The following is a 23,991-nucleotide window of genomic DNA, read 5'->3' on the forward strand; positions in this document are numbered from 1 at the left end:
CTCTGATCACATTCTAAATGATTAAAATCCACCCCCTCCGGAATAGGCTTCAATATACCATCTGATGTATATAAGGCATTATAAAAGCTCAATATAGCACTCGAAATATCTTCCTTTCCGGAAACCACCGCCCCGTCCACCATCAATGAGACAATCCTATTACCCCTTCTTCTAGCACTAGCCATAGCATGAAAGTAAGCTGTATTTTTATCACCTTCCTTCAGCCACTTAACCCTCGACTTTTGCCTCCAGGATATCTCTTCATTTAGAAGAATACTTTTATGTTCTTCTCGAAAACGCCCCAATTCCTCCCTAGAAACAATGTTTCCCAATCCCTCTTCCTCTAAATCTCCTAGAGCTATAATCCTACTTTCCAACCAATTCTTTCTGCAAGAGTCAGCCCCTCTTTTCTCCTTAATCCATTCCTTCAACATCTTCTTAACAAATCTCAATTTTCTCCCTATTCTAACGTCTGCAGGCCCCTCAAAATTTTCAGAGGCCCACCATTTTCCCATCCTTTCTTCCATATTTGGATCCTGGAGCCATGCAATCTCAAATCGAAAAGGTGGGGGGCCCCAAGATTCTAACCTCGGATCCAGAAGAATAGGACAGTGATCTGAAACCGAATGAACCAGGGATTTTTGTATCACCTCAGGAGTCAAGCACATCCACAGCGGACATACAAGGAAGCGGTCAATCCTACTACGACTCTCCCCTCTATTCCACGTGAACCGAGCCCCAGATAACGGAAGATCGATTAACTCATGCTTAGAAATGAAATCAGCGAATAAGACCATATTTCTATTAGACCTCGTGCAAGCCACCCTTTCACACGCAAATCTAATTTCATTAAAGTCTCCACCTAAACACCAAGGATGGGACCATCGCGCTCTAATCCCATCTAACTCCCCCCATAACAACCTTTTCTCCACCCTTTGAGAAGGCCCATAGACCCCAGAGAAAACAACTCTCACCGAGTCTTCCACTCTTTCTAGAACAACAGACAAGGAGAACCTACCTTTCCATTCCTCGACCACATTCCAATAAGACTCCTCCCAAGCAACCAAAATCCCCCCAGAAAGGCCAATTGAACCCACAAAAGAAAAGCTCCACTGACCTGTGAGACCAATACTCTGAACAGTAACCTTATCAATAACCTCTAATTTGGTTTCTTGTAGACATACAAGACTCGGTTTACATCGTTTAACCATTTCCTTCACTTGAGCTCTCTTCACCAAAGAACCCAATCCATTTACATTCCATGATAACGTCTTCATAAGGAAACAATTTTCACGTACTTTCTCCCCTTTCTCCCTGACTTGACACTACTCAATGGAGAACTCTTCTTACCTCCCTCACTCTTCTTATCCCCATAGTTAACACCCGATTTCAATCTAGCCAACTCTCGGAGTGACTTCTTCGAAGATTCACTCCTGTGAGACTCGTTAACCTCTCCCCCAACCATATCCCTTAATTCAATTGACCAAATCATACCACGAAACTCCGGTAATGGTCCGAGGTATCTTAACCCCACCTTCTCACTAACATCTATCACCTTATCCACTGCCCTCTCCAGTAACTCCATGTTACCCTCAGACCCCTCAACCCCCTCTATCTCCTTGGGACTATTGGAATTTTCCCGGCCCAACAAAGCCCTCTTATCAAGATGCCCATAACAAGAAGGAATAGGAGAGGATAGCAAGGAATGGTTTGGGACATCCATACCCAAAGACTCACTGATTTCGTTCTCTACATAGAAACCCATTTCTGTGCCCTACATATTAGGAAAAGGAAAAGACACCTCATTGCCACAAAATGAAAACGAAGAGTTGATACCTTTGGGGGAGTTGAAGCCAAGACTACAACCATCGCATTCCAGTTGTGATTGATTGACTTGAAATATCTTCATTAACCCACCAATACCTGGTAAGATAGGATCTTCAACGTCACTTGTGGTGCTTTTCTCTCCCGCTCGGTCCAGGCTGAACTGTACAGAGTGCTCTGAGTTACCCAAACCATCATTAATTCTCCGGAAAACCAAGTCCGAAGGGATAATCCTCCGAGAGTATTCCTCACACTCTCCCCTCAAATCAGTGTTAGAGTCTTCCCTACGCCTCACCGATGTTCTCCTTAATTCAACGTCACTTGAATAGACACTATCCACTGCTCTTGAATCAGCCCTCCATTCTTCCAGGCTAATTTCATTGCCAGCAACACCATGCAAATCTGCCCCAAAGTTTATGATCCCTTGATCTGGTGACATGTCAATCAAGGGCGGGCCATCTGCAATGTTGCAAAGTTTCCTAGCAATTGGCATTTGTCTTAAAGGTGTAACAGGCCCACAACCTCTCCCTGAGTTGTTCTCCACCAGCCCAATAATATTCTCCACCAGCAGGTTCAAATGTCTTCTAAGCCCATTAATATGTCCACTGATTTGATCATCTAGCAAGCCCACCAACCTATGCCCACTTGTATGATCATCTGGCAAGCCCACCAACCTAGCGTCAATCAAGTCAGCCCCCTACCTCTGTCAACACCAGACGTCTGACCTTCCAGAAACTCCCGCCCACTCCCTTCCATTCTTTCCTCACCACAAATTTGAGAAATTTGATTTTCAAATTCTGCGCTAACGTGCGCCCCCTGCTATCATGTGCCCCCCCGCTATCGTGCACCACCCTATTCCTTCCAGCCCAATCCATGCTAACCTGCTCCTCCCCACTACCAGACTGGTTTTCCGAACATCCATCAGCACCAAACCCATCCTCGTCATCATCCGAGCTGAATTGATTGGAATATGTCTTCCCCCCATCCACCTTTTTGCGCGCCGACTCCATTTCGCATTTCACCCACATCGTTGCTCCGTCGATGCCTACCGGAAAAGCCACCACGATTGGGCAACCAGAGCTTGTGGCAATCCGAACTTTGGCCCACTGATATCCTCTAGCAGCTTTGCAGGAATCATCCATCTCAATTACACTACCAATCCTCTTCCCGATGTTTCTGAAATTCTCCACACACCAAGCTTGAGGTGGAATTCCAGAAATGAACCACCACTCCACCCTTGTCAGATTCTCAAACTTCTTCGACCAAGAGCTCAATTCAACAAATGGCGAATTTCTAGCAGCAAACCAGGCTATCTTCGATTTCTCAAGAGCAGATTCTGCCTTTAAAACAATCATAACTTCCCTTTCATCTATTTTGTAAACTTTAACAGCCCCTTCTGCAACTTTCCTTTCAAACAACCAAGCTTCCAAAGCCTGAACATTGCCAGACCATCCTTCCCCGATTTTGCCCCACAAACTACGTTCTGTTCCTTTCAAAGAGACCAATGGAAGAACCGCTCCTTTGTCCGGCTCGCCAAAGACAATATTCAAAGGAGTTTTCCTACTGCCAGACTCAGGCTTATCAATCCCTTCCATGCTCCCACTACTTGATGCATTCAATGCATTGGTCTTTGGTTTTGGCGGACTCGTATCGACATTGCAGTCATACGACGACCAGATCTTCCCGCATTGCCAACATTCAACCCTTCTCTTGAAATTGTGGAACCCACACTTGCAGCACTTCCAGTCTCCCCTCAGCTGTTCCACTCTCTTCTTTCCTATTCTATCTATTCTCTTCTCCCTGCGATTCTTCTGCTTCGCCCAAGGAAACACCATTCTCTTCTCCCCCCTTTTTCCTCCACAGCAAGATAGCCCAGGAGTAAGAGAGAATCTGACCAGACGAGAGGGGTTTGGAGGAAACACTGAAACCCTAGATTTTCTCACCGTTTCACCTCCGCAGCTCTCCGATCAAAGATCGACGAAGAACAGGCAAATCTCCGTCAGATCTCAGCCGATCTACTTTTTTTTTAGCTGGAAATGTCGCCGGAATTCCATCCCCGGCCTTTAAATCAGCCTCGTTCTTCTACAGGATTGGTTTGATGTGGCACGATCTGAAGAAATTCGATCTTGCCTCGAATTGTTACGAACGAGCAACAGATCTGTTGTCAAAGATCGAGATCGAGGATATTTCAGACTGCGAAGAGAGAAAGCTGCTTTTAGATCTGAATCTCTCGAGATCTCGAACGGCCTGGGAGGTTTCCGAGAGAAATTTGGCTCTCACCGTTCGGACGAGATTCTTATGCCGGAGACGGTTGATGATAGTGAGCTCCGACAAGAAATCAGCTTTCCCTTTTATGTTCCCTCTAGAAAATTTCTTCACAGCCACCTCCTTCCGATGCCTTTGATCCGAGATGAATTGATGAAACTCGGAGACGAGGAATGCTTGCTGAAATTGTCGGAGGTGGGAAAAGAGGGTTTGGGTTCAGATCTGGGTTAAAAAGGGTCTGATTGAAGTGGAGAAAAGGAGATGGAGGTTTTGATGATGAAGGTAGAATCGGATCAAGGGTTTGCTGGTGATTGAGGTTTTGATGATTGGGGAAAAGAGGGTTTGGGTTCAGATCTGGGTTAAATAGGGTAAAAGTACATATTGTTCCTATGGTAATTTATAATCTCTTATTTCTTAATGCAAAAATCCTGTATTATAAGATGTAAGAGAGTACCTTTTTAGGATACTTTGTTCAAAGTATATTCAGATGAAGATTAACGATGTTAAAAGTACATATTGATGTATCAAAGTATATTCAGGTGAAGATTCACGATGTTAAAAGTACATATTAAATGTACGTATATACTGTGAATACATATTGTATGTAGCAGCAACATATAAACGTTCTTCAATATCTTTATTGGAATCTGCTGTGGTGGTCACAATAGTCATGCACTCTTGCATGGCTGTGGCACATGCACCAAGGGCAGACTCCTACCTACTAGTGCCCGTAGGGAACTCAATTTTCCTATTTCCAAACAAACATGTATAAAACATGTTGCACTATATACCATTGAAAAAAACATGGTGCACAATAAACATGGGCGAGGGGTAAAGCAAACCAAAGAGTTGGACGAAATGTGTGTCATGTTGCTAGTGTATGGTGTGATGGACAACACATATTTGGTAATTAATACTCTCTATTATCATATAAAATTCGGCCACTGACAATATTAATTATTAGAGACACAATTGTTGTTATCAATATGCATCTATTACAATAGTTCCTTTGAGAGACTGTCTTGTATTTATGTATTACGTTAGTTTATTTAAGATATTATCTTGTGTTCATGTAAATCACTTGTTTCAAAAATTGAGTGTCTAATATTTCACATAGAATAATAGGGGGAGTGTCCCCTCCTGCTCCACTTTTTTGTTTTTGGCGTTTTAGGAGTTTTTGGCTCAATTATAATTACGAAAATCCTTCGATCGACGGCTGTGAATGGGCAAATTGTTTCTCTCTTCCTCTACGAAACCAAGGCAAACCCTAGTTTTATGGGAAATTACTAGAGTCGTCACCTAGGAGAGGGCCTGGGACCCACTTGTGACTCTGCAAACCTAGTCTACACTTGTGTTTCAGGGTTTGTCGCTAGTTATTGGGATCAGACGATGTTAGGCACCATCCCCGCCCAGCCAATACTAGTCTTTATATTGTGAACCTTATTTATGTCGGAATATCTCAATTTGAATTCATTTGTCCTGGAAAAAAAGAAGCCGAAAGTGAGAGGGACGGCCTGTTTGCAACTTGCGATCCAAAACACTTTAAAGTTTAAGAAGTATACGATGGCAACCTGCAGGTTGCGATCGCATGCCTCCGTCAGACAGTTCTTCCGCTTAGTCATTTTCTGTCTTTGTTTGATTAGTATTAAACGGAAAGGGGTATGAGGAATGGGGTTCTAGAATTATTAATGAGAAAACTAGGAACTTATATCACAGGTGCGATATACTTTCTTAGATTTCATTAGCTGATAACCGAAAGTAAACCTAACCTCTCATGATAATAAGCAAAAGGAAAAATATAAAACTGATTCTAACATAACTATGTTTACCCTTTATTCAGAGAATTCTTCAGGGTTGGGGTTCTTGGTTGAACACTAACCTCATAGATTCCTTGTAGAAATCATTATAAGCCTCATGGCATTTATTTCAGAATTTTGTTCTCTTTGAAGAGTTTTACCAGATAATATATGGCCAACAGGAATCTAATAGGTATTGCGAACGCTTTTTTTAAAAAGTTTCACATCATTTGTCAAATTGATTTCTGCAAAGAAAATTTTGGATTTCTGCAAAGAAAATTTTGATTTATCATTGATAACAAAAGTCTAGAAAACATTATCAAGTAGGTAATCAATGACAAAGTAAGGGCCCGTTTGGATACCCCTTGGATTTGGATTTGGAGGTGAATTTGGATTTTTAAATCCAAATTTGGCGTTTGCCTTTATAACATATGAATTAGGATTTGAGTGAAATCCACAAGATTTACAAATTCCTCATGTTAAAATGACCAAAATATACCAAAAAAGTGTTAAATGACTTAAGTACCCACATGACATTAAAAACTGATCAAAATGCATCGTATTAGGTATAATGACTAGAAAACCCCGAGTCAGGCAAAATGACTGAAATACCCCTATACTAGGTAAAAATGACAAAAAAACCTTGAGTCGTGCAAAATGACTAAAATACCCTTGTGACATAAAAATGATCAAAATAACCTCATACAGAGTAAAATTACTAGAATACCCCAATATCATGGAAAATTACTAAGATACCCCTAGATCAAGTAAAAATACCCATAGCTCATAAAAAATGACTAAATATACCATCATGAGATAAAAATGATAAAAATACGTCATATTAGTTAAAATGACTAGAAATACCCCTATACCAGGTAAAAATGACAAAATACCCCCGAGTCGTGCAAAATGACTAAAATACCCTTGTGACCAAAAAAATGATCAAAATAACCTCATATAGGGTAAAATGACTAAAATACCCCAAGATCATGGAAAATTATCAAAATACCCCTATATCAAGTAAAAATGACCTATGGCTCGTGAAAAATGACTAAAATGACTAAAAATACCCTCATGAGATAAAAATGATAAAAATACGCCATATAAGGTAAAATGACTAGAATACCCCCGGGTCATGCAAAATGACCGGAATACACCTATACCGTGTGAAAATGACCAAATACCCTGAGTCATGGAAAATGACTAAAACACCCTTATGACAAAAAATAATCAAAATACACCCCCATATAGGGTAAAATGACTAGAATACCCCTGGATCATGGAAAATGACTGAAATGCCCCAATATCAAGTATTTTAGGGCTTTTTGGTTTTGTTAGATTTCAAATTCAAATCCAAAGAGAATCCAAACGAAATTTTTTTTAAATTTAGATTTGAAATCCAAATCTATACGTGGTCATCCAAACGGCATTATTTATAAATTTGTGAATTTTAAAATTCTTGATTTCAAATCCATGAATTTTGGAAATCCAAATTCACCTCCAAATCCAAATTCAAGGGGTATCCAAACGGGCCCTAAATGAAGTATCAAGAAATTTGATTTCAAACAAACGATTACCATGTATACTGATATACATCGCACTAAGGTAAGAAAGATTGCCTTACCAACCATACGTTCGAAAGTAATTGTTAGAACTCATTTGTATTCTGAATGTTGTGAATTAGATTGTGAAATGGATCGTTTCCCTTTGCATGCAAAGGAAAAACACCAGCCTCCATGCTCTTGAGAATGGGATTGCATCTTAACTCAAGATGTCATTTATTGATCGTTAGTCTTTTGGGAAAGAAATATCCGTTCCTTCGGATGAAGAGTCTAATGAGATGGTAGATTTTTGGAACTTATCCTTCTCACTTAGATCTCCCTCATAATGAAACTTTCGAAATGAAGGGAACTAAACAAGAACAAGATGGATCTACCAAAGAAGACCCTTCCCTTCCATTCGACTCTACAACTATAAAAGATGTCATTTAAAGCGTGCTTAAACAAAAAAAATGTAAAAGAATGCTAAATAGAATTATAAAATCAAGAAACAAAATTAAAATTGTTGCCAAACACGATTATGACAAAAAAATAATTTTTTATGTATATTACCAAGCATGATTGTATTTGTAAAGATCAGAATCAGAATATTCGACTCTAAAACCATAAAAGATGCTATTTAAATCTTAAAACAAAAAAAAAGTAAAAAAATACTAACTAGAATTATAAAACCAAGAAACAAAATTAAAATTGTTGCCAAACACGATTATGTTTAAAAAATAAAAAATTATATTTTTATACGAAATATGATTCTAATTCTATGTTGGTGCAAATAGGGGAAAACTATAAAATGAACAACTGCAAAAATATAATCTTAGATAAAGATGGAAAGATCAAACCGAATATAGATTATCCTTAATATATGTAGAGCTGCTGTACGTCTTCGAACGCTTCGCTTAAGACGTTATACGGCCCTAGTTCGGTGCAAGGATTTGACGACCGAACCGTCTCCAGGAACAACAACTAAGAGTTGGTGTGCACCTACCAAACACTTTAACGACAAAGCTTCGAGTCTCTCTAGTTAAGCAAATCGGGCTCTACAAAAACAGTTTGAGGCTTCTTGTGTACATCTTAATCTCACACCAAAAATATGGGACACACCCTTGGTTGGCTTTCCTTTCACACACTACAACAATGGTATAGAACCTTTTCCTTCTCTCTTTTTTCTCTTATTAGAAGCTAGCCAAGAGTCTCTTCATTCTTATAGAATCACCCTTAATGAGAGAACTAAAGGCATTCAACTAAAATGAGAAAACCAAAGAGCCACCATAAATGGAATACAAAGAGTCACCAAGAAAGGCCTACTCTTTTGTGCTTTTGTGCATGACTTTTGGAGTACCAAGGAATATGAAAAGCCACCTTAAAGCCTCAGCCCAATTATTGAATATTTGAAACTTAGATTTTTTAATAAAAAATCCAACATTCTAGAGGTAAGAACCAGAATAAGAAAACAAAATTAAGAAACGGAATTAGAATCATGGTCTGGAGTTTTTAGACCCACACTGGTCATGGTCTTGTGATGTCATACCGTGACTAATGGGGCTTACCTTTGGCTAAATGGAAGGAGACCCTTTATTTGGTCCATAAATCATGCAAAGTTGAAAATCCAAATGCACAGGTATGGTCTTTGAATGTACACGGTCAAATTTTGGGTTTGAGAACCGATTGTAAGTCCAAAACTGATTTACTAGACTCAAAATTAAGCAAATTGTTCAAAGTACTCAAAATTAAACATTAATTTGAGTTCAATAATCAGTTTTAGACCCACACTGTTTGTCGTGGATTTTGGCAAAGATTGCGAATAATCCGTTTTGGACACAAACAATTCTCAAAATCCGAAAACAAAAGCCTTTGGGTTTTGAGAATAGATTTTGGGTCCTGAATTGATTATTGGACTCAATTAACGCCCTGTTCATTACCGATTAGGGGCCCTAAATTTAATTTGGAGTCCAATAATCTGTTTGGGGCCCACAATCGGTTTGACAATCTAAAACGAACAGGGCCTAAACGTTCCTGAGATCCAAAATGAATAGGGTGGGAGCAATACGGATTAGACGGACTTCCAAGATGGGGTGCACTGTGTAATATGGGTGTGCTTCATTTTTACAATTTGTGTGCGTGTGTGTTGCGGGGGGCATTTTGCTAGTAAGCAAAGCTCATGACTCATATCGTACAACCATTTCACCTAATTATAGGAGATTTTCACGAACTTCTTAGAATATTCTAAGGACACTCACACCTTGAGATCAGTTTATCACTTGCAAGCCCATCCATACATCTGTTACATATATGGTCATCCGGGAGCTAATTTCCTAAGCCACGATTGGGGCCAAGACGATACTTTTCATGGTGCTAACCATTAGATCTGATTTACAGTGAAAATGTTCAATAATTTTAAGAGTCCATCTTTTATCCGAAAGCTTAGATCATTTGCTCAAAATTGGGCCAACACGAACTATCTCACAATGACCTATGCGAGATGGTGATTCTGTTCATGGTTAACAAATAAAATATACCGTTACCACATATACAAGTGTCATATTTACTTGGTTCCAGCGTAGAAATGTTTTGCAAATTTCGTAAGATCCATGTCACATTTATCCAACTATCCGAAGTCCAGGAAATATAGGCCTCCTTCTTAAAATCCTAGTCAAGTTGATATAAAAAAAAATGGAATATGGGCTATTATTTTTAAGACACTAGGGAGAGTTCGCCATTGATACTACGCCGTCAAACGCGTTTTTGTTCCCTGCGACCAGCGACCGTAAAAAAGAGGGAACTTGTAAAATGATACTCGCACTCCTTTTCTAATCAGCTTGTTCCAAGAAAATGAGCAGTCCCACTGGTAATATAAGGGACTGCACACATTGAAAAACACAGAGACCTCTCTTTCTCTTTCTCTCACAAAGTAATCTAATGGAAGCAATCTCTCTCTTGTTGTTGTTTCTCTCTGCAACTCCTTTTGCAATAGCTCAACCAAAGCAAACCAACGTAACCTTAGGTTCTTCTCTCTTCCCCACGAGAAACCCCACTTCATGGCTCTCACCCTCAGCCATTTTTGCCTTTGGATTCTACAAAGAAGGCAACGGCTTTGAAGTTGGAATATGGTTGGAGGCTGATCCAAATAAGACAGTCGTATGGACGGCGAACCGAGATGACCCACCTGTTTCTGAAAATGCTACATTGCTCTTAACCCATGATGGTTGGCTTCTTCTCAAAACTCCGGGTGGCCCAGACAAAAACATCACTGGTGCAGTTCAATCTGCTTCCTCGGCTTCGTTGCTAGATTCCGGCAACTTTGTTCTCTACAATTCTAGTTCCACAATCATTTGGGAAAGCTTTAGTTCTCCGACCGACACCATTTTAGGGGGTCAGCATCTGTTACCCAATCATGAGTTGTTTTCTAGCTACTCAGATACCGACCACAAGACTGGACGGTTTCGGTTGACAATGCAACTTGATGGCAATCTCGTGGCATACTATTTATATAGCATTCCAACTGTTGGAGATGCTTATTGGGCTACTGGTACTAATGGTAGAGGACCCGATTCAAAACTCTTTCTTACCAACCTTGGCCAATTATACCTGGCTAATTTTAGCGATGGGGGTACACGGGATGTGGCATATGGCAACACCATCAGTTCTAGCAATGCAATAATTGTTGTTTACCGTGCAACACTCGACGCCGATGGGAATTTCCGATTGTATTCTCACAATTTGGCGGGGAATGGTAGCTCGACTATGTCAATCGATTGGTCAGCCCTTCCAAATCAATGTTCAGTCAAAGGTTTTTGTGGGTTTAATAGCTACTGCACAACATTAGATATTCAAACCGACTGCATTTGTCTACCTGGTTTCAATTTTATTGACCCACTTCAAAAGTTTCAGGGCTGTAAGAGCAATGCCAGCATGGAAGGTTGCAACAGCAAGAAAGACAACGTGACATACTACATTCAATCTTTGAAGAATTTGGTTTGGAGAGACGATTCATACTATACTGTAACATCGAATAGCGAAGAAGATTGCAGGAATAAGTGTCAAAGAGAATGTGAATGCGAGGCTGCAATATTCGATGGGCAGAATTGCAAGAAATCGAGGCTTCCACTGCTCTATGGGAGAAGAGATGGAACAAGCAGCACGACTACTTTTTTCAAAGTCGGCAATGAAAATAGTACAATTCCAAGAAGTAATGATCCTTTCCAAAATGCGACCAGGATGGGGAAACATGATAACAAAAACGAGCTGCAAATGGAAATTTTAATCATTAGTATAGTTCTTGCTATGTCCTCTGTAACCTTCTTTATAGTCTCTGCTTTTCTTATCTACAAATATAGAGTTCAGAGGTACAAAAAGCTGGCAGAAGCAAGGAATGTTTGCTTGAAGGAGGAAATTGCTCTACGGTTCTTCTCATACGATGAGCTACAAAAAGCAACAGATGGCTTCAAGGAAGAATTGGGGAGAGGCGCTTTCGGCACAGTTTATAAAGGGTCCTTATCCACCGGTGGTAGAGTCATCGCTGTAAAGAAGCTAGAGAAATTGATAGAAGAAGGGGAAAGAGAGTTTCGAGCAGAGATGAGAGCAATAGGAAGAACCCATCACAGGAACTTAGTCCAATTGCTCGGCTTCTGTGATGAGGGCTCTCATAGGCTTCTAGTTTATGAATACATGGGCAATGGCTCACTTGCAAAACTCGTCTTCAATGACCAAAGGCGTCCAGATTGGAATGAAAGGGTGAGAATTGCAAAAGATGTGGCTAGAGGGATTCTCTATCTACACGAAGAGTGCGAGCCCCATATCATCCACTGCGATATAAAGCCTCAAAACATACTCATGGATGATTTATGGACTGCAAAGATATCAGATTTTGGTTTGGCAAAGCTGTTGATGCCAGACCAAACGAGAACCTTTACCGGAGTAAGAGGGACAAGGGGGTATTTGGCTCCTGAATGGCATAAGAACACGCCAATTTCGGTGAAGGCGGATGTCTACAGCTTTGGGGTTGTGTTGTTGGAGATTGTCTGTTGTAGGAGCAATGTGGAGTTAGATGTTGCAGAAGATGAAATTGTTTTATCTGAATGGGTGTATAGCTGCTTTGTGGGTGGAGAGTAGGGCTGGCAATTTCACCCGAAAAAGAGGGGATCCGCCCCGCCCCGCCCCGTTTGGGGAGGGGATTCCCCGATTTGAAAGGGGAAGGGGAAGGGGAAGGGGATTATAAAAATTCCCCGGTGCGGGGAGGGGAAGGGGAAGGGGATGGAGTTGTCCCCGCCCCGCCCCGCCCCGACCCGCCCCGCTACGCCCCGCTAATCAATGCCATTTTTTTGTAAATTTTTAAGTATTTTTTTTAAGGAAAACTACTAGAAACTCTGTGGATCGGCTACAAGATTCCCCCAAACATAAACTTAGCTTGTCTTTTCCTTTTAATTAGCTTCTGAGAGCATTTTGGGAACTATAATAACCTTTTCACAGATGTTGAAATAATAAAGACAAGCTGAGAGCCTGAGACGCTGAGTGTATGTAATTATCAAAAAATCGTAGTGCCAACAAAATTTTAGGGTTGGATTGCAGGTTTTAATTTTCAACAAGAAAAATTTAGCTACTAGAAATTTGTTTCATGTCAGCACTAGACTGAATTGCAGTTAAAGAAATAAGTCATTTGTTGATTTTGTTCTCTTCTCCATTCTCATTTCTCATGCTCATCTGGGGGTTAACATGCTATACAGAATGAACTAATGAACATTATTTTGCGTGTGTGAGCGCCCACTTATGGACTTTTAAAGTTCATTGTGACTACTGAAATAGTTACTTTTTGCACATTGGCTGTCTGTTAATGAAGGTAATCCTGGTGCTCATTTCCTATTTATCATTCCATAATTTATGCAGAAAATTGCTGAAAGATGAGGTCCTGTTGTTATTTATGTTTGTTGTCTCATCCATGCATTTCTGATTTTGTCCATCTGTTTGTTGATCACATGAATAGAATCATAGCATTCATCACAATATTGTCTGTAATGGACGTAGAAGAAAGAAGCTCTGTTTGCTGGTTTGATTGGGTTCCAAAGAGGGGGCGGGGCGGGGATTTTGTCCCCGAAGGATGCGGGGAGGGAAAGGGGAAGGGGAAGGGGAAGGGGATTAGATATTCCCCGCGGGGAGGGGAGGGGGATTCCCCACCATCCCCGCAGAGGGGAAGGGGAAGGGGAGGGGGAAAATTCCCCGCAGAGGGGAAGGGGAAGGGGACCCCAACATCCGGCCCCGACCCGCCCCGTTGCCACCCCTAGTGGAGAGTTGGGTAAGCTCTTGGGTGATGAAGAGGTGGAGGAGGCAAGGTTGGAGAGGATGGTGAAGGTGGGATTGTGGTGTATTCAAAATGAACCCCATCTTCGCCCTTCTATGAAAACTGTGATTTTGATGTTGGAAGGGAATAGGGAGGTACCAATTCCTCCATCTCCAGATACTTCTTCAAGTAGTTAATTGATATACATGTATGAAGTTAGTTTATATAGGAGATTATCTTGTGTTCTTGTAGTACATTAGTTTATTTAAGAGATTATCCTGTGTTAATGTAAATCATCCGTTTAAAAAACGGGGTGTTTAATATTTCATATATAATAAAAGGGAAGGTGATATCTACACGCCCAAAATAAGGAAAACGAAGGTCAAGGTCGTTCCATGCTTCCTTTTTTTTTTATGGGTCGTTCCACGCATCATTCTCTCACACTCGTTGTGATATGGAAAAGAAGAAAGGTAGGCCCATTGACTTAGGACTGTACAGAAATGTCTGCCGTAGAAAGACCGGAAACCTTCAAATACCCACCTCTCAAGTTTTTTTCCGAAGATGAATTAAACAAAATAGCTGCTAGGAAGACTGGTATACGTTTTCCTAAATACTAGACGCTAACACATTTCAAGGTAAAGTGGTAAACTATATGAGAGTAATCTACTTAGCTTACATTCGTTTACCTTTGAATTAATTTCTGTTGGTCCAATCTCCAATGTATAGGGTAAAGTAAGTGGGTATTTAACTTCCCGTTTTCATCTTACAGGGTACGGAAAGGTAGTATAGTCCTTTACTTGTACAACTCGTGTGTTACGAAGTAAATTTTAAAAGTGAATTGATTGCATTTCATACTTCTCAAATCCTAATGCCCAGTCTGTATGACCTTGGAATGTACAGGGTGAAATACTATTTGTATGCAATGATAGACATTGGACATTAAATAATCTTTGATTGTAGTATTTTGGGCCATTGGAGAGCAGGACAGATAAGGTGGACGGCCAGGATGGCGTGCATCATTTAATAATGGTCTGCTTCAGTGTATTATAATGGCATTGCGAAGCATATCCACACAGATTTGTGGTGAGTGACCGGGCCACTACTTTTTATGTCCTACTGTTGGGGTAATTGAAAACTTGTCACAGCCCCAACCATTGAATAATGCAGTATTTATAAGAGGCCATCTTTAATCGAAAGGCTAGGATCATTTGTTTTGAATTGGGCGCAAATGCACTTTGTCACAATGACCTACAAGGTTATTATACTGATCATATGGGCCCGCTTCTTAAATTCCTAAGCAAGTTTGATAGGGAAAAAATGAAATGTGGGCCATTATTTTTAAGACTTTTCGGTAAGGGGAGTCATTGACATTTGACACCCCGTCAAACGCGTTTTTTGAGCGAAGTTCAAATTTCCACGTCGTGTTCTTCCTCCAAAATCAATCAAACACAAAAAAGTGGGAGTAGGGAAATGTTACTCGCACTCCCTTATTTCAATTGACTTTTCTAATGATAGAGCAGTTCCACTGTCAATGTAAGGAATTGCAGATATCATCATTTCCCAAACTCTCTTCTCTTTCTTGCACTCGGTAATCTAATGGCAACCATCTCTCTCTTCTTGTTGTTTCTCTTTCCAACTCCTTTGGCAATAGCTCAACCAAACCAAACCAACATAACCTTAGGCTCATCTCTCTTCCCCACGAGAAACCCCACTTCATGGCTCTCACCTTCAAACGTTTTCGCCTTTGGATTCTACGAAGAAGGCAATGGCTATGCAGTTGGAATGTGGTTGGAGGCTGATCCAAACAAGACAATCGTATGGACTGCGAACCGAGACGACCCACCTGTTTCTGAAAATGCTACATTGCTCTTAATTCATGTTGGTTGGCTTCTTCTCAAAATCCTGGGTGGCCTGGACAAAAACATCATGAGTGCAGATCAATCTGCTTACTCGGCTTCATTGCTCGATACTGGTAATTTTGTTCTCTTCGGGTCCGATTCCACAATCATCTGGGAAAGCTTTAGTTCTCCGACAGACACCATTTTAGCAGGTCAGCGTCTGTTATCGGATAATAAGTTGTTTTCTAGCTTCTCGTATACTGACCACAAGAGCGGACGGTTTCTGCTTAGAATGCAAAGTGATGGCAATCTGGTGTTATACCCGAGATATAGCCCTTCTTCAAGTGGTATGGAAGCTTATTGGGCTACTAATACTCAAGGTACAGGACCCAATAAAACACTCATTCTCGACAACCTTGGCCAATTACAACTGGCTAATTTAACGGATGGGAATGTAAGGAGTTTGGGGAATGGCTTCAGTTCTAGCAATGAAACAACTGTTGTTTTTCGTGCAACACTTGACTCCGACGGGAATTTTCCTGTCGTATTCTCACACTTTCGGAAGGGATGGTAGCTCCTCTATGTCAATAAAATGGTCAGCCGTTAAAAACCAATGTTCAGTCAACGGTTATTGCGGGTTTAATACTTACTGCACTTTTGTGCATACTCAACCTGATTGCCTTTGTCTACCTGGTTTCAATTACACTGACGCAATTCAGAAGTTTCAGGGCTGTGAAAGGAACTTTGGTATCCAAGGTTGTAACAGAAAGAAAGATAACATAGCATACCCCATGCAGCCTCTCGAAAATGTCGTTTGGAGAGAAAGTCCCTACTATATTGTACCATCAAATAGTGAAGAAGATTGCAGCAGTGAGTGTCAAAAAGACTCTGAATGCGAGGCGGCAATGTTCAGAGAGAATAGATGCCTGAAATTTAGGCTTCCACTGCTATATGGGAGAAGAGATGAATCGACCACCACTTTCGTCAAAGTCGGCAATGAAAATAGTACGTTTCCAAGTACGATTGACTCCTTCTCAAATGCGGCCGGCATGGGGAATAATGATAACAAAAAAAGGTTGTGAATGAAGATTTTAATCATAAGTGTACTTCTTGCTACATTGTCCATAACTGTCTTTATAGTCTTTGCTTTCCTTATTTACAAATATCGAGTTCAGAGGTACACAAATCTGGTGGAAGCAAGGAATTTTAGCTTGACAGAGGAGATTGCTCTGCGGTTCTTCTCATACGATGAGCTACTAAAAGCAACAGATGGCTTCAAGGAAGTATTGGGAGGGGAGCTTTTGGAACAGTTTATAAAGGCTCCTTGTCCAACGGTGGCAGAGTCATCGCTGTTAAGAGACTAGAGAAATTGATTGAAAAAGGGGAACGAGAGTTTCGAGCAGAGACGAGAGCAATAAGAAGAACCCATCACAGGAACTTGGTTCGATTGCTTGGATTCTGCGATGAAGGCTCGAATAGGCTTCTAGTTTACGAATATATGGGCAATGGCTCACTTGCCAATCTCATCTTCAATGAGGATAGATGCCCAGATTGGAACGAGCGGGTGAGAATTGCAATAGATGTGGCTAAAGGGATTCTCTATCTTCACGAAGAGTGTAAGCCCCATATCATCCATTGTGATATAAAGCCTCAAAACATTCTCATGGATGATTCTTGGACTGCAAAGATATCAGATTTCGGCCTGGCGAAGCTGTTGATGCTGGACCAAACAAGAACCTTTACCGGAATAAGAGGGACAAGGGGTTACTTGGCGCCGGAATGGCACAAAAACACACCTATATCATTGAAGGCAGACGTCTACAGCTTTGGAATTGTGTTATTGGAGATTGTTTGTTGTAGGAAGAATATGGATTTCCATGTTGCAGAGGATGAGATTTTTTTGTCTGACTGGGTTTATAGCGAAGCAGAGAATTGGGCAAGCTTTTGTGTGGTGAAGAGGTGGAGAAGGTAATGTTGGAGAGGATGGTGATGGTGGGATTATGGTGTACTCAAAATGAACCCCATCTTCGCCCTTCTATGAAAACTGTGATTTTGATGTTGGAAGGGATTAGGGATGTACCAATTCCTCCAGCTCTAGGTGCTTCTGTATAAGTAATTGATTTTTTTTGAATGATGTGTAAGCAGTTATTGATATGCATGTATCACGTTAATTAGTTCATTTGAGAGACTATCTTGTGTTCATGTTTTGCGTTTGATTATTTAAGAGAATTATCTTGTGTTCATGTTATTCATCACTTTGAAAAATAGGGTGTTCATTAATATTTCATATATAATAATAGTGTTGAATTCCTAGGAAAAACTAACTAGTATTGGAGCACAACGGATGATCGAATGACTGATCAGGAGAATCTGAATCATTGACATTCAAAACCTGGAATACCGACCACATTGATCCACTCCCTATTCAGTTGTGAGTGCAATGATGTTCACTTCCGAGAGTAGGATCTCAATGGCTTTTATAGACTTTCCTAAAACCCTAAACCTAGGGGTAGGTTTCACTAGTGAATTCCAAAATTATGAGGGATAGATTTGTCATCCCATCACCAAACGTGAGATTATCAATATAATAATCATCATTCAATAATTACAATAATTGCTCGTAAGCCTTGGGCCATTGACACTCAACAATCTCGAGATAGTCTATCAAATCAATGGTCAAAATCTGTAAGAGCCCATCTTTTGTCCAGGATGTGCTGGGCACCATCGCATAAGGCATTTGGCGGACCAGCTGTTGCATGAGAGAGCAGCCACATAGGATCAGATTTTGTCGTATTCATTTGATTCATCCTATGTGGCTGCTCTCTAATGCAACAGCCCGTTCGCGAAAGGCCTTATACGATGGTCCCTCGCAAATCCCCTTTCATCCAAATTCCAAAGGTTAGATCACTTGTTCAAAATTGGGCGCACATGAAATATCCCACAATGGGCTGTAGAAGATGATTCTGATCATGGTTCACAAATAAAGTATCAAGTTAACATTATTTCAGGGCGCTGAGATCATGCTCACGAAAAATTGTTTTGTGTGTGTGGATCTCAGGAAATATGGGCCCACTTCTTAACCTGTACAAGATGATGATTCTGATCATGGTTCACAAATAAGTACACCGTTAACATTACGTTACGGCGACTTCATGCTCAACGATTTTCTTCTTCTTTGTGTGTGTGGAGCTCAGGAAATATGGACCCACTTCTTAATATCCTATTCCTAGGCAAGTTGAAATGGAAAATATGAAATGTGGGCCATTATTTTTACGACTACCCATTTTTTTGAAGACCATTTTTTTTTTTTTTGATCGGTAAGCTGGGGTTAGGTGGACCCCTACCAGTATATTAATTAAAGAAAGATATTACAATGAAAGAAACAAGACCACTCCCCAATCCTGAGAACAATGACTAAGGGAGGGGAAAACAACAAAGATAATAATACCCTTGATAACAAAACTAGAAAGAGAATAGAAAAAATATGTGAAATCTAGAGCCGGTCTTCATGATTAAGGCACTAATGATCCAAGGCGTCTTTCATCTTCTGGCTAAAATACCTTGGTCTCTGGCTCTTCCTCAGCTTCTTCTGAACCTTAGAAGATTTAGTTTTCCTTTGATGGAGGGTTCTTTTTTCTTCAGATGGGGGTGTTCTTCTTCATCAGCTTCCATTTCCGACTCTTCTTTGGAGGAGTAATCTGTTTCAGGCCTAATTGCCTCCTCCTTACTATGACAAGGTTCACTTTGTGTCTTCTCAGGCCTCGAATCGGCTGGGACTGACAATCCACCAGAGACATCATGATTATCCGTGATGAGGGCTGGGGGTTGGGAGCTGTTTAGTCTAGGAGGAGGGTTAAATGGTTGAGGTTGGGTACCAGGTCCAGAAGAGGAAGGCTTAATTTGACTGGGGGCAATGGGTCTGCCGTTTGAATTTGTTGAAGGGGTTTGGGCCTTGGTTGGGGATGTAGTAAGAGAAGGGTCTTGGGCCTGACTGGAGTAGAGGGGCTTTTCTTTGGGAGGTTGGTGTTAGGAAATAATCCTAACGGTGGATGTGGCTTTTGCAAGATCGATGGTCAAGATCATTTGGTTAGTTAATTGGTTTTGTGAAAAGTCATTAATGAAAAGACTTTATGTGAAAAGGTATGAACGTAAAGAGACGTTTGGGGAGAGGGATGGGCGTGATGAGGAGTCGCATCTCTTCCCACAAACGCTTATAAAAGGGAACTCTTGGGTCCTATTTGCACACAACAAATTCGTTTTTAATCTTTGAGAATCCACGCTTGAAGAGAAAGAAACCGGTTCCCATCACCAACGGTTGTGTAGCGAAGAGAAACTCAGAGAGAAAGAAAAACCCAATTCATGGCTTCCGGTATGTTTTATTTTTCATTTCAATTCAATCCCTATTGTTCTGTAATTTTCTCAATGTTGAATCGCCAAGATCTGTTGCCTCTTACATGTGGTATCATAGCCACGGTTTTAGCGAGAAAACGGCAAGAAAATTTTATTTTTTTGGGAATTTTTTTGACATCGCCGGAAAACGGCATGCCGCCGGAAAACGGTTGCTCCGATCAGTGATTTTCCGGCATGGATGTGAAGTTCGTCGAGAGACGAGTCCAATGCAACAAACGGTGCCTGAATCCGATGTCAAACGAACCCAGAAATTGAAATTGAAATTTGTTGTTTTTTTTTGGGATTTTCTGGAAATTATAACTGCTGTTGGAGAAGATGATGAATAGTGATGGGCCGATGGGCCGCGCAGGCCCGTTAAGGATCCATCAAGGATCCGCGAATTTCTGAAAGGCCCAGTTAACAGATAAGGCCCATAAAACCTGTCTGGGCCCAGCAGACCCAACCCAAACCGGCCCAGGGACAATCTTAGATAGTGAGCAAAATTGTAACTGTCTGTCTTTTTCGTCTACAGCATTGAACCCTAGTTCTATCTCTAGTTATTTGTCCGGGATCGAGGTTTTGAGTGGGACTAATTTCGGAAAATGGAAGGATCATATTCACATAGTCTTAGGGTGTTTGGACCTAGATTATGCACTTAGGAATGACAAACCTGAAGTGCCTTCTAATGAAAGTACTACTGCGGATTTGGCTACCTATGAAAAATGGGAACGGTCAAATCGCATGAGCCTTATGATTATGAAAAGCACGATCTCTACCTCTATCCGAGGAGGCATTCCCGACTCAGAGGAAAATGAGGAATTTACTGCTAGTGAGTACCTACAGGCAGTAGAGGATCAGTTTAAGGGATCGTCTAAGGCTCTTGCTAGTACCCTGATGATGAAGATGATCACTATGAAGTACAATGGTAGTAGTGGTGTGAGAGAGCACATTATGCGAATGAATGACATGGCCTCCCAGCTAAAGAAAATGAACATGGAGATCTCTGAGGGTTTCCTTGTTCATTTCATGATGACATCTCTTCCTGCGCAGTTTACTCTATTTAAAATTAATTACAATACGCAGAAAGAGAAGTGGGAAATGAGTGAACTCATAGCCATGTGTGTTCAAGAAGAAGAGAGGTTGAAGACTGAACAACCTGAAAGTGCTCATTACACCACAGAGGGAACATCGAAGGGTCACTTCAAGAATAAAACCAAAGGAAAGGGCTTTGGGAAAGGCAAGAAGAAGGTAGCAGGTGGTTCAGCTCAGCAGGGCTTGACCGGTGAGGTGAAAAGTCACATTAGGTGCCATTTCTGTAAGAAACTTGGTCACATAAAGAAAGAGTGCTCCAAGTATGAAGAGTGGCTGCATAAGAAAGGTAATAATTCAGTTTTTGTTTGTCATGAATCTTTCCTTGTAGATGCACCTAGAAATACCTGGTGGATAGATACAGGTTCTACTATTCACATCTCGAATTCCTTGCAGGGATTTCAAGAGAGACGGAGACTCAGGAAAGGAGAGCGAACCATTAAGATGGGAAATGGAGTAGAAGCAGACGTCAAGGCTATTGGCACTTTTCGTCTTGTATTAGATAGTGGCTTCATTATGTATTTGGAAGACACATTTTATGTACCTGCCATGAGCAGAAACCTTATATCTGTATCCAGACTTGATTCCTCAGGATTTGAATTCAAGTTTGGGAATAAAGGTTTTACATTACTCCATGATTCCAATGTTGTTGGTTCTGGTCCTCTTGTGGGCAATCTATATATGATTAATTTAGATAGCTCGTTTGCACATTCTCTGTTGTCCATGCATGTGAATGAGGAAATCAGTTACCGTGGCAATAAACGGGGTCGAGTTGATGAAAACTCTTCCAGTTTGTGGCATAAGCGTTTAGGCCACATTTCCATTAGTCGTATGGAAAGACTGGTGAAGGATAAAGTTCTTCCTCCTCTTGACTTTTCTGATTTCGCGATTTGTAGGCAGTGTCTTAAGGGTAAACAAACCAAAACTAGTAAGAAGGGCGCCACTAGGAGTACCGGCCTGTTAAAAGTTATTCACACTGATATCTGTGGGCCATTTCCTACTCCTGCCCTAAGTGGCGAGAGATATTTCATTACCTTTATCGATGACTTTTCTCGTTTTAGCTACGTCTATCTCATCAAAGAAAAGTCGGAAGCACTGGATACCTTTAAGATCTATAAGGCTGAGATTGAGTTACAACTTGACCGGAAGATTAAGGTTGTGAGGTCCGATAGAGGTGGGGAGTACTATGGCAGATATTCCGATACGGGCCGCAGTCCAGGTGCGTTCGCACTTTACCTACAGGAGAACGGTATTGTCGCTCAGTACACGATGCCAGGTACACCTGAGCAAAATGGTGTTGCTGAGAGACGAAACCGTACTCTTATGGATATGGTGAGGAGCATGATTTGCAATTCACCATTGCCTGAGTCCTTGTGGGGAGAAGCATTGAAAACAGCCGTTCATATCCTAAACCGTGTACCGAGTAAAGCTGTGGCTAAGACCCCTTATGAGTTATGGGCCGGTAAAAAGCCTAAGCTAGGATATTTGCATGTTTGGGGCTGTATGGCTGAAGCCAAAATATATAACCCACAGTTGAGAAAGTTAGACGCTAGGACCATCTCTTGTTACTTCATAGGTTACCCTGAACGGTCTAAGGGTTATAGGTTCTATAGTTCTACTCATAGCACCCGGATTGTAGAGACTAGATACGCTGTATTCTTAGAGGATGGTGATCTCAGTGGGAGTTATGTGCCTAGGTCACTTACTTTTGAGGAGAACCAGATATTTGTTCCAATACCGGTAATCCAAGAAAGAATAGTGTCGATTCCTCCACCTGAGGATATTGATGCACCAGATGGCACATTGGAGATTTCGCCCCACATTCCTGATGCTCCAGCAACGATTGTCGCTGAGCAATCTGTGCGTAGGTCACAGAGAGAGAGGAGGTCAGCCATCTCTGATGACTATGTTGTCTATCTAGACGAGTGTGACTACGACGGTGAAATGGATGATGATCCACTTTCATTTGGTCAGGCCATAAATAGCGACCGATCAGCTCAGTGGCTTGAAGCCATGAATGATGAGTTGCTCTCGATGGAAAAGAACCGTGTCTGGGAACTCACCGAGTTACCTAAAGGGGTCAAGCCTGTAGGCTGTAAATGGGTCTTCAAGACCAAAAGAGACTCTAAGGGCGGTATTGAAAGATATAAGGCCAGACTAGTCGCTAAGGGGTTCACTCAGAAAGAGGGAATAGACTTCAAAGAGACTTTCTCTCCAGTATCAAGGAAAGACTCTTTGAGGATAGTCATGGCTTTGGTAACTCATTATAACTTAGAGTTACACCAGATGGATGTGAAGACTGCTTTTTTAAATGGTGATCTTCATGAAAATGTCTATATGATTCAGCCTGAAGGTTTTAAGGCTGAGAGCGAAGAGCACCTAAGCTGTAGGCTTAAAAAGTCCATTTACGGACTTAAGCAGGCTTCTAGGCAGTGGTATCTGAAATTTCATGAGGTAGTGTCTAGTTTTGGGTTCAAGGAAAATGCTGTAGATCAATGCATATATCTTAAGGTTAGTGGGAGTCGATTCATCATCCTAGTGTTATATGTTGATGATATACTACTTGCCAGTAGTAACCTAGGCATGCTGAAAGAAACAAAATAATTCCTCTCAAGGAATTTTGATATGAAAGATCTTGGTGAAGCTTCCTATGTTATAGGAATAGAGATTCATCGAGATAGGACTCGAGGATTGCTGGGATTGTCTCAGAAGACCTATATAGAAAAAGTCCTTAAGAGATTCAGCATGGAGAAGTGCTCCCCTAGTCTTGCCCCTATAGTTAAGGGTGATGTATTCAGTCAGTTACAATGTCCCAGGAACGCACTGGAACGGGATGAGATGAGACATATTCCTTATGCTTCCGCTGTTGGTAGTCTCATGTATGCTCAGGTCTGTACCCGTCCAGATATTTCATTTGCAGTTGGCATGCTTGGTAGATACCAAAGTGACCCAGGGCTGGA

At 41.1% G+C, this 23,991-nt stretch overlaps 1 protein-coding gene and 1 pseudogene across 1 annotated transcript; both read left to right on the top strand.

The window, feature by feature from the left end:
• The first annotated feature begins 10,302 nt into the window (after positions 1-10,302).
• LOC143879371 (G-type lectin S-receptor-like serine/threonine-protein kinase LECRK1) lies at positions 10,303-14,074 on the top strand. Its single transcript, XM_077381724.1, has 2 exons — positions 10,303-12,549; positions 13,720-14,074. The coding sequence occupies exons 1-2, from the start codon at positions 10,361-10,363 to the stop codon at positions 13,910-13,912; spliced, it is 2,382 nt and encodes a 793-aa protein (XP_077237839.1). The 5' UTR covers positions 10,303-10,360; the 3' UTR covers positions 13,913-14,074.
• Positions 14,075-15,196: 1,122 nt separating this feature from the next.
• LOC143878258 (G-type lectin S-receptor-like serine/threonine-protein kinase LECRK1) lies at positions 15,197-17,794 on the top strand (annotated as a pseudogene).
• Positions 17,795-23,991: the final 6,197 nt, after the last annotated feature.

The sequence above is a fragment of the Tasmannia lanceolata genome, unplaced genomic scaffold, assembly GCF_043159265.1.
Source record: "Tasmannia lanceolata isolate RefF3 unplaced genomic scaffold, GAP_Taslan_0.1 ptg000006l, whole genome shotgun sequence".
NCBI classification, from domain to species: Eukaryota; Viridiplantae; Streptophyta; class Magnoliopsida; order Canellales; family Winteraceae; genus Tasmannia; species Tasmannia lanceolata.